The sequence below is a fragment of the Glandiceps talaboti genome, chromosome 4 (genome assembly GCF_964340395.1).
Source record: "Glandiceps talaboti chromosome 4, keGlaTala1.1, whole genome shotgun sequence".
NCBI lineage: Eukaryota > Metazoa > Hemichordata > Enteropneusta > Spengelidae > Glandiceps > Glandiceps talaboti.
Genome location: NC_135552.1, coordinates 23,994,495 through 24,006,731, shown reverse-complemented (window position 1 = coordinate 24,006,731; position 12,237 = coordinate 23,994,495). Strand labels below are relative to the sequence as shown.

The following is a 12,237-nucleotide window of genomic DNA, read 5'->3' as shown; positions in this document are numbered from 1 at the left end:
TAACATAGAATTATAAGAGTAACAATACTTTGTATTCTCATGTCCATAGATGGACCAGGAGGGACTTGAAAGGGGGGAAGAACGGTGTGCCTCAGAAATAAACTTTTTAGCTCCCATACAGGAGCAGTTGCAGTCACTGTACTGATAGTTTTGGGTGGGAGTGGCTTGCATAATTAATTCTAATTTGCATAATTAATAATTTTATAAGTGGGGCTGTAAATGCAGAATGGCTGCACCAAATTCAATGAAACTTGCTACATCTACTGATCATACAAAGATATATGGGAGCATTTTCAGTTCATTCTCTGGTTAAACTTTTGTGGTTCTTTGTTTAAGAAAACTCCAATCTATTCTCAGTTAAAATCACTAAAAAAAATCTGTGGTCACCAAACAAAGTTTGGAAATAGAGGTTAAAATAATATCAAAATTAAATCATTATAGAATCCAATATGGCCACCAAATCCAACATGGCTGCCGAATACTGTGTTAACTCTATGGGGAAATAAAAGATCAATGATTTCCTTGAAAACATGATGGTGAAACCCAAAATTTCCAGAAACTAGATTTCATATGGCAAAGTTTGGGGAGGATTGAAGAACTTTTGATTTTTTTAGGGAAATCTATCCTTGAAGCACATAGTTAAGATGTGTGGCAAAATGTTGAGGAAATGATGTTTATGCGGTCAACTGTGTGACAATGCCATAAGAGGAGTTATAATGATATTGAAGGCATACATCAACATTAACATTATAAATAAAACAGTTAAATCAAAGTTTAATGCAAATATCAAAAGTTACGTGTTTAAGTTATTTACAATACTGTAAACATCTATATTTTGGCACATTAACATTTGATGGAATGGCAATTTAGGATGCATTTTAAATTTGGTTGACAATGTGAAGCAAAAGGTCTACACTACTTGTAAATAAGTCCTCCAGTTGTTATCAGTGCAGCTGTTGTTGACAACTTTCACGACAGCAGAATATACAAATATATCAATGCATAAAGCCTGTTAATCGGACATATTTCTGTGGAAAAATCTTTTGTGTGTATTCAGCTAAAATAAATATAGTACCGAAAAAACATGAGAAATATGTTGTACAGAGTAATGCTTTATCTTCTCTTCAAAATTTAACTTCCCTAGTTTCAAAAATCTTTTTCTGTTTAAAAAACCCAACTCATTTGGAAATTAAATAATTGTGTTGACTGCCTATTTCAAAGTAAATCTAGTCTATTCTGAGACACATTCACAGATATTACAAAACAGGACTTTATTATTTAAAGCAAGTTTTCTGATAAAATAATGCACACTGTTTACAAAACATTTTTTTTATTTCTCAAAAAATTGTCATTACTACAAAGAGCATCACTGTTTCAAATTACTGTTTGCATAGACATGTACTAAATTTATGATACAAAGGCATGCATTTCTTTCAACTTCATCAATATACAGTATAAAAGATTATTCTTCTGGAACTTCGCACTGTCTCACTGAAGTGTGTCGGCCATCTTGTTAGCACAGAGTGTACTGTTCCTGTTCCAGTTGCCATACAGGCATTCTGGTAGTCTGAGGGCGCCCTCACACATCGGCCAACCCTTTAGCTGATTGCGTAGCATGAATATTGTATCTTACAGACTATTAAAGGTACCCCTCCATAAGTTATTCATTGATAAGATGGTCACTTGTGGGTAAAATAGTGACAATTTTGGTCAAAGTAAACCATTGTGATACCCATTCTATTGGTCTCCTCTGTATTTAGGCTAATACTATGACACAACTGTTAGTATTTTCATAACTATCTCTACATACAAATCGCCAAGGTTTACATTGTATTATTGTACAATAAGGGTACTATATAAGTACATCTGCTTGTGTGCCAATCTAACACAGAATGATGTACAGAGAGATCCTATAGCTTGCAATAAGCTAATTACCATAGCTATTTTGTTACTATGGTGTTCAAATTCCCTTTCTAAATCACGACCACTGACGAGTCACATTTTTTTGCATGGACTTTCAGAGGTCTACTGTATTTCAAATCAAATCCTTAGTTATAGATTACATGGTATGGTATCTATCCAATTTGCCATATTAAAAATATGTATAACATGAGGGCATGTCAGATAATGGGTAAGTGAGGTTTAAATCTGTCATCATAGAATTGACATGGATGCTGACTGCATGGCAGTACATCAAGCAGTTATTAAAAAATGAATATAAAAGAAACTTGTCAGGAGTCCTAATTATTACATCATGATCAAAGAAATTATTTAAAAAAAGAAGCAGACTGAACTATATGAGTTATCTGAAAATGTCATTGTCTAATGCTGTACAGTACTGTGAAGAGTTGATGTACAAAGTATACTACACTACTCAAGCGTGACCAAAAGCTGCTCCTGAACAGTGCCCTCAGTGGCCAACCTACACAATCTTTCTTTTTCACCAGAACTTCACCTTGAATAATGCAGCTTCAATCAAGTTTCTCTCCTAGCAAGTGTGGATGGCCCTTTAAACATAAATTTCTCTCATGAATTATTCTTGAGTGTTTTGTCTAGAGTTCCCATTCTAAGCTGTGAATGATATCTCTTTGAATGTTTGTCTTCTCAAGGGCTGCTTTCAAAACTTTAACTTTATGTTCACCACATTTCTTCAGTTGTTTGCAAACTGTCCTATTGCTGTCCTGTTAACAGAGAATAAAATAAGTTGAATCTCTAATTTTTCAAAAACATTTACTGTACCAGTAACAATTCCTGTAGAGAAGCAATAAACTAAATAAATGACAACAACTGTTGCTGGCATCTCATAAATTTTAAAATTTGTTCAAAGTTATCATTTCTCAAAAAAACCCTCATTTTTTACAGTGTTTTCATTTGATGTTTGAAAATGGTGTTCAACAGTTCTATATACTTGAATCAAATGCAAAGAAAATGATATTCAAAGCACCTGAACAATTGTGTCACTTTCTGTTGTGCTGGCAAGCTAGGGAGTCTTTTGTGTTTATGTTAATGTTTTAGGCCTCTGTACAATGGAAATATTAAACACAGCACACAAAAACTCCCTAGAGCAGTGTACAAATGCAAACAGTGCAATAAATGCTGATAGATATCAATAACAAATTTCAGGTCAATATTTTGTATTTACCCATTGAGTTCTTAATTTTCTACCCCTATCAATATGAAAATTCAAGAAGTCAGATGAAAAAAACCAAAAACAGTTCTGGAAAAAGTAAGACATACTGAACACTTCACATGGTGATGCCGAACATGACTAAAAACAATTCAGACAATGTAGTTGTGATAAAACTATGACACCAACCTCTGCCTGTAGGACACTACTCATGAAACTCATTATAACTTTTTGTAACATCCTTGCTTTTTGCATAAGTTGAAGTTCTTCTTCTTCAGTTAATGAGGAATGTCGTCGTCTTCTCAAGTGAACTTTTAAACTATCCAGGATATCTAATGTATCGCTCACAATCTGTGGATCTGATGTAGGAAAAACATGGAAAATCACAGTGTTATGGTAAAACATGGGAATAGAATCAAAGTGTTTTGGTAAAACATGGGAATAGAATCAAAGTGTTTTGGTAAAACATGGGAATAGAATCAAAGTGTTTTGGTAAAACAGGGGAATATGCAACAATCAATCAATGAATCAGTGAATTTATAAAGCACCAGTTTCCACTACAATGTAGAGTTCAGAGGCACTGTACAGTTAGAATGCTCTGGTGAATAGATATGAAGGTGTTAGCTGTTGGTTTTTGTCGTATTTCCAATGGCAGTGCATTCCATAGATGGGGTGCAGGACGTGAGAATGCATGCCGGCCATACGACAACAGTTTGTACTTGGATAGAATCAAAGTGTTATGGTAAAACAGGGGAACAGAATCAAAGTGTTATTGTAAAACAGGGGAACAGAATCAAAATCAATTGCTGTCAATTCAACTTCACATGTTTGTGCAGGTATTCCATATTTGGGCATTTGTTGGTCAAGACTTCATTATTTTGTTATAAGAGACTCCATATCACTTCAGTTCACAATATCATGGGTGAAAGGTTATTGATAAATTTACAGAAATTTTTCAGTAACTTTGTTGTGGTTTGATATTGACTAGTTCTTCCTTAAACATCACACTTACCTTTCTCAAGAAAATGAAGGCCCATACTTTGTGATATGATATCAAGAACTGATATTGCAGCTGCTATTTCTACTTCTCTACCAATAATAATTACTACCTCCTCACTGCATACTGAATGGAGAAAATCTGCCACCAATGGACAAACTTTATTACTGTTTTCAACTGAAAACGAAGAAAGAAATGTTATAGTGTAGGTTTAAAATGTACAATTACCATCAATCATTTCATGCTACTAAATTCAATAAGTATTGTATTTAAATGACATCATCTCTGTGAATTAAAGTAGTGTTTTTGTTAAGGGATGGTAAGTAGGTAAAATCTAGCTAAGCTTCCAACTCCTTCTACCAGTGTTTTTGTAAGGGATGGTAAGTAGGTAAAATCTAGCTAAGCTTCCAACTCCTTCTACCAGTGTTTTTGTAAGGGATGGTAAGTAGGTAAAATCTGGCTAAGCTTCCAACTCCTTGTACCAGTGTTTTTGTAAGGGATGGTAAGTAGGTAAAATCTAGTTAGATTTCCAACTCCTTCTACCAGTGTTTTTGTAAGGGATGGTAAGTAGGTAAAATCTGGCTAGATTTCCAACTCATTTTGCATTGGTTTAGGGTAATAATGTCAATACAATACGGAAGAAACTATAATACAAATTTTACCTGACCACCCCATTCTGTGACATAGGTTCCCCAACCTAAACAAACACACAGATTGTGCTGTTTCACTTTAAAGTAAAAAAATAATTAACGAGTTACATTTTTTTATCTCATATTTTGACTAAGTTGGAAGGTCAAAGGTTACACAGGATGTTTATTCAATCTGATGATAAATTTGACTTACCTATAGCTTCTGCTCCCTTTTCTGTCGTTGACAACAGTTGCAATGCATGGAGTAAGTATTCTAATGTTGTTGGTCTGTCTAGTCTGTGTACAGAGTAATTATGACAATAGACAGATCTGATATTACAAACAACATACGATAAACCTAACTGTTTGTGTTGACTTGGTAACACTAAATAAGTACCACTGTCTCTCATAATATAGAAAGTGTGGAATACATCTACAAATACTGAGAAGATTAAACCCCCTAGGATGATGATTTTTATCAGTGAATCTTGGACTGTAACAGTCAACTCCTGACTAGTTTTTCAACTTTGTTCTTAACAAAAGTGTAAATCCAAACTTGGAAGTGATATCAGCATTCAGTATCCTAGTATTAGTGGTAGCAGTGTTTCCTTGACAAAAGTCTGCCTAGGTACAAAACTATCTATTTATGAACTCATTGACTGCAGTTATACATGTAGCAGACAAGTACAAAGTAATTTGTATACTAGTATGTTTTTTTTTAATCTGCTGCAATCATCATTGTTCATTGATTTAATCACAGGCAATGGAGGGGGGGGGGGGGGATCATGAGGGCAGAAGAGACCCATCCTTGTCTATGGTATATAATTAACAGTTGGCATCTAGTTCATTTCTGTTGAGTTGACTACCTGACTCGATTACCTGACTTGTTGTATAGCTTCACATATTGCTAGAAGTAAAGTAGAGGAAGACCACATAGCAAGGAGTTCATCATCAACATCTAGTAATTTATCAACCAAATCAGACATGTTGTGTATCAGATCACCTGGACAGTAAACAAATTAACATATTATGTATCAGAACACCTGGACAGTAAACAAATTAACATATTATGTATCAGATCACCTGGACAGTAAACAAATTAACATATTATGTATCAGATCACCTGGACAGTAAACAAATTAACATATTATGTATCAGATCACCTGGACAGTAAACAAATTAACATATTATGTATCAGATCACCTGGACAGTAAACAAATTAACATATTGTGTTATTTCACCTGTACAGTAAACAAACAAACATACATACATACATACATACATACATACATACATACATACAAACAAACAACACTTCATCTACACAACCCTATGTACATCCCCACCAAACTACAAATTTGCCCAGTAGTTTTAGAGTTTAAGTTTCATACCAAAAATAACGTTTTTGGATGCAAAACACACATCTTTGATGCAATCATTTTCATTTGAACAATTTTTAATTTACATGCCCTAAGTAATGTCCCACCAAATACCATGGCAATATTAGTCTTGTGGTTTTTGACTTTAAGTCATTCATATCCACACAGACACCCCCTCCCACACACACACATAGACATTTCACCATACCTATAGCACTAGTGAACCAGTTCAGTTGTGATAAAAACAAGCCTCACCACTAGAATCACAATACATACTACAATTAGATGTTATTCCTCAATATATTTTTCTTCATTCAACCAAGAAAAATACAAGTGACCTAAGGGGGCCTTTGTCACCATGAGTCGATAGACAAGTAGTGACAACCCTTACATCATAAGTACTTTCTGGCTGAATGAAGAAAAATATTGGAGAATAACATAATCATACCAGCGCCAATAATATCAAAGAAAAATCAGGGAAAGTAATGGCAATTTTGAATGTTTTGACTCATATTTTGAACAGCAGCAGAACCAGAGACATAGACACACATTGTCATGACATAAACACGCATTGTCATGACACAGAACGACCAGAGTATTGATTCCATATTTAATCGCATCAGTGCAGTAAGGTCGTATCTGCTATACAATTACATAGCAGATACGACCTTACTGCACTGACGCGATGATTTTTTGTTCTAAATGGCTTGTGCATTGTATAATATACATAATAGCGGTATTACTTACCATTTGTAGAGCTTTGTAATACAAAACATATAGTATTGACTATAGAGATATCTGCTTTCATTGCAGATAGCCAATACTGAGCTGACTGTGTATGTGACACACAACTGTAGATGAGTCTTGTAGTTTCTACCAACGTTGGTGGATCTGTACATTCCAGTAATGCCAGGACAACTTTACTGTTGAAGAACAAGAGAGTTGTTATTTGTAAGTTATGCTCAGTGTGCCCTCTAAGCCAATTTGACAGTAATCAAACTCTAGAGGGCAGTATTGAAGTTTCTAGTTGTCACAGCAAAATTTGTTTTGGGAATTACAACAGCAATACCCTGTGTCTGTCAACATGACATTCCTGTTAACCTTGTCATAGTAATCAATATACAGTTGATACCCATCAGTTTGGTTGCACCAATTGCAGACAAATTTATTACATAAAGGTTGTGATGCCTATACTTACATGAGTCTTGGGTTCTTACTTAGATCAAGAACTAATTCTTCATGACAAGCCATATTTGCAAGAATACCAACACAGATTTCCTACAAAATAAACATAGAAAATAAAAGAACAACGCATGCTTAGTTGCAATATGGATGGTATACTCACTGGGAAGCTGATTGTTTGACTGTGTAAGGGGTTACTGTATAGTCATCTGTGATTGTAGTAGGAAAGTGATATAAAAAACAGACAATAACACCCTACATTTGTATGCATCATGTTCACTCAGGTATGGGGGCATCAGTGTTTGTTTGTTTGTTTGTCTGTCTGTCTGTCTGTCTGTCTGTCTGTCTGTCTGTATTGCTCTCTGTTTCTCGACCCAAGTGAAAACGTTGCAAATTTTATAATTTTAAATGAGAGTAAGATGAACCACCATCACAGTGTGAAAGCATAAAAGAGTTATCATACACCATTGAAGTCTATTGATACACCAAGTATGTGTGTGTATTACCGGTACTATTAATAGGAAAATAACTATAGTGAAATTTATGACAAATATGGCCACCATGCATTCCATCATTTTTTATACGGTTGAAAAATGAAGTATTTGAATACTGTGTCTGGTTTGGTTTGAGCATGTCATGGGGTATGGACAGACAGATACACAGATTGATGGAACCCACTGTAGCAGTCCTACATAAAGGTTTGCCTGCAGCAGGGGGATTACAAAGTAATCATAATGTAAAACATACTGTAGTCTATGAGATACAATAAGAAAGCAATCATGCAGGAACCAAGTAGTGCAATGTATGTGTAAGTATGGAGAGTACAAATACCAACACCCATGAACCTATAGCAAAACTTGGTAGAACCTTTACAGTTGTTTTTGTGTAAGTTATTGCAGATATCTGTAAATATGTAAATATGACTTACTGTGGCTCTTGGAGCATTGGTTGTTTCTATGACACTGATCAAAATATCCACTGTCTGCCATTCATGTAGGAACACAGCTACGTCCTAGGAAGAAGGAAAAGTTGGACAGTATAATTTACATATGTGTACAACTTGTACTTGTTTACTGGTAAGGATAACATGATGGTGGAGTAGCTAGCATTCGTTAATATCATTTTAATAGAAAATGTACAGAATGTGTTTTCTGGTCTTATTTGAGTAATTTACAGATTGTCCCTTTCCCCTCATCATTGCTCCCTATGTTTATTTCTTTGCACTATATTCACACAAGTTTACCGATTGCTATTGGCATTGCTTCACACAGCAACAACATTTTGTACATGTTTAGAAGAACAGTATCACTTTAAATTATGTACCAAAGTATTTTGTGTGGAATAGTTTACTTTCTCTTTTGTGTGAATAACGTTTTACAGCTTCTGTGTCCATGGGAACAAATGTCTTGCAGACACATGCTTATGTTGTAGAAAAAAGTTTTGAACATGTTCTGTGTTACTCAATGAAAGGGGGAGGCCTTGAAGTAGCTGATACCTCACAGTTCCTCTAGTGAGTAATCGGTACAGACAACACTTAGAGTCATGTACTAGTTCAATACCATAGACCTGATTTCTATGCAAACAAACACTACAGTAATACACCAGTTGGTTATAATGTACATACCTTATTCATAGATGTATCCCATAACTTACAAAGTTCATTTTCAATTTCTTCCTCAATATCGTCACCATGACTACTGCCACTTTTTTGTGACTTTGAGGATGTTTCTTTGTCACCATCCCCTTCCTCATCATCTCCATCACCATCATCATCACCCTTGTCAACTTCCTACAGGTGAAAGCAGAACAATTAACACTCTGAAAGTAATGTGCTAGCATTCAGTTTTGACGACACTTGTATATATGCTTGTTTATCATTCAGTTGATATGACTTCCTTATGGCATACCTCAAAGGAAGTTTGTCAGATACATTTTAATGCCAGCATAGCATTTTTTTGGTAAGGGTGGTGTGTAGATATAAATATATAATTCAAGTTCCCATATCTGACTGTATTCTCCCCAGGGTTGATTGCAAGGATTTGGCTAATTTGCATAACAATTTACATATCAACAATATGGTAATGTGCATAATGGCTTGCATAATGATCGGCATATAATGTGCATGTCTTCAACATTGAAAAATATTCTGACATGTTTATATCTAACATACTGACACACACACACACACACACACACACACACACACACACACACACACATATTGGGATCAGTGACTTCTCTTCATGTGAAAGTATCAATGTGTCATTCAAAGATCAAAGCTCAGGGATGATAGAACAATTTTGAAGCACTGGCAGAAACCTGCCAAGCCATTGTCACATGGATGGCCTTAGTAAGTACTGTACATTTTCCACAGTGGGAGAACATATACCAATAAAGATACTGCATTTGTAGGTAACATCTCTTCAAGTACCAGAGTTATTTTACTTGGGTTTCTGAGTCTGACTAAAATTATGGCATGTTGGGGAAACTATGCCAGTTTTACAAGACACACTACTACACACACACCTACACACACCTACACACCACCCTTCCAACCTCCTTCTGTTATTGAGGGTTCCTAAACCTTGGCAAAGACACTGTAATATTGATCCTAAATGATGTTAATGTGCTAGCAGTTACTGTCTTGGTTTATTACTATACTAACTTGCAAAGTTTTCTTGCTGATAGCATGAGTTTCAAAGTCATACAAGTTGTGACTCAGAGTCTATACAAATCTAACATAAGGAATTGTCCTACCTTTATAAGCTTCATGAGAAGGGTAAAAACCCAATGTTTACTAAACACTGTATCTCCAATGATATCAGCATGAAGTTGGTCCTCCAGTTTCTTTGATTCAGTGGGTGGTGGCGGTGAAGGGTTTCGATCTAAAGCTACAGATGGTGATTGGTGGCCATATTGTGGTGAAAAACTTTGGTCTATGACTGCTCCTAATGATGATGATGATTGACTGCACTGTGGTGATGGATTCTGATCTGCTACAGCTGGTGACTGTGATTGGCAATGTGGTGGTGCAGACTTCTGTGCCTCTGGTTGGGATGACGATGGTGATGATGTTTGTACTGTAGTTGTTGTATTTTCAGATGAACCATGAATTATTTTCGGTCCTGAATCATTGCTGTCTATTATAAGGTAATAACAAGGACAATTATAAACTTAAAAAACTTAGCAATTTTGCACCTTACAGTCTTCACATACCCACTGTCTTAATTAAAGGGAAATGCCGCTCCAGGAAATAATGGTATTTTCATAAACTTTGGCTTCTGGAGAGTCATTTCATGATTTCCCATGACATAGATTTCATTCATTGCATGCAAACACCACATTGAGCTTTTGTTCACCTCTATATTGTTCTTCAGTTTTGTACCTTTGCTTCACGAATCTAATACTAGATTGGTCAGAATTGTTATGGCATTGGATTGTCACCATTCTCACTATGTTGTCTTTTATTGTGAATGTCTGTTTTGTTATTGTGTTTTTCTCTCTACTCAGGTTACTGTAGTCTAGTTCCTATACAGTATCGTTACAATTTATACCTTCACTCACATAGTCTAGTTCCTATACAGTATCGTTATGATTTATACTTTCACTCAGTTAGCATCCAGACTAAGGTTACTGTGGATTGATCTCCAGACAGTGGACGAAATGGATCTTGGAGAACTAAATTCAGTTCAACTTAGCAGACATGAATATTTATTAGATGCTCAAACATATTTATGTCTCCTATTAAAGTGCTAATTTCCTTTAGATAAATTAGTTATGAATATGTATTGGGCATCAAAAACTAATTTTGAGGGTTAGGGTTGATGCATAAGTTGTAATCTTTCAGGAGCTTGTAATGTGTCATAATAAGCATATAATGTCAGTTTATACAACATGTACTTTATAATACAATTTCAATACATGCTGTATAAACTGACATTAGATGCTTATTATGACACATTACAAGCTCTTGAAAGATTACAAGTTATGCATCAACCCTAACCCTCAAAATTAGTTTTTGTTAAACTTTGTTTTTACAAGTTATTTTTCAATATTAATTAGGAGTGTCTCAATATTTATCTTACAACTTCAAAAGTGAAAGAGCTCCAAAAAGTCTTACAACACACATTATTGACATGTATAAACTATACTGCTGTGATAAAATAAACTAAACTATAAATTGTACCTGTAAACAGTTTTAACCCCCCCCCCCCGCACTTTTTTGTGTGACCTTCAGCCCGTGACACGTTGTAAATTATGTATCTGAGCTACGAAAGATAGAAATCCATGCCGTTTTGTGTAAGCGAACGGAGAGAATACAAAACCCTACGACGATATACATAGTGGAACATATCAATACTGCCTGCAGACGAGGAATATTGCGAACTCATTTTGACTATCACCCAAAAGCTTCATTTATGTACACAACAATGCAAAGATCTTCCTGATCCTGCCATCATCCCAACCCAGCTGCACAGCACGAATTGTTTACATTTAGTTCTCACTCGTAGACAACAATTTCAAATTACCTTCATCAGACATTTTGAGGTATTTCAACGTTTGCCGAGTCAATCTTCTTCTTTTACTCTTTGTAACTTACAAAATACGGCGTATTTTCTTCAATATTTTGGCATCGTGCATGTGTTTGTGATGTTGATGTGGTGGGTGCCATCTTACTACTGCGATGTGACCGCTGAGGGCGTTGGTCTAATAACGTACACGAAATGTGCACGAACTGCATGCACGAAATGGGACTCGGACCCCGGGACTCGGACGCGTCTGCTGAAAAGTTTCTCCTCATATATGTTGATGAGTTACGATGACTTTTATCTATTTTCTACACCTTTCTGTCTTACAACATTCTACAATAGAGTAGAAAGAAAGAAAAAGAAAGAAAAAGAAAGAAAGAAAGAAAGAAAGAAA

General features: G+C 35.3%; 1 protein-coding gene across 1 annotated transcript; it reads right to left on the bottom strand.

Moving 5' to 3' along the window:
• Positions 1-2,297: 2,297 nt before the first annotated feature.
• LOC144434553 (protein saal1-like) lies at positions 2,298-11,980 on the bottom strand. The gene is made up of 11 exons (XM_078123020.1): positions 11,844-11,980; positions 10,072-10,454; positions 8,939-9,103; positions 8,243-8,326; positions 7,331-7,410; positions 6,880-7,055; positions 5,633-5,756; positions 4,968-5,050; positions 4,140-4,301; positions 3,317-3,486; positions 2,298-2,681 (listed from the first exon to the last, which is right to left on the bottom strand). Exons 1-11 carry the CDS (start codon positions 11,854-11,856, stop codon positions 2,553-2,555), a joined length of 1,569 nt encoding a protein of 522 aa, XP_077979146.1. The 5' UTR covers positions 11,857-11,980; the 3' UTR covers positions 2,298-2,552.
• Between the last annotated feature and the right edge of the window lie 257 nt (positions 11,981-12,237).

Coding starts and splice junctions, on each gene's coding strand:
- LOC144434553 (XM_078123020.1), bottom strand. Junction 5,051..5,632: donor GAAGCTATACAACAAGTCAG/GTAATCGAGTCA, acceptor CTCTGTACACAG/ACTAGACAGACCAACAACAT. Junction 2,682..3,316: donor GTAGTGTCCTACAGGCAGAG/GTTGGTGTCATA, acceptor CTCTGTTAACAG/GACAGCAATAGGACAGTTTG.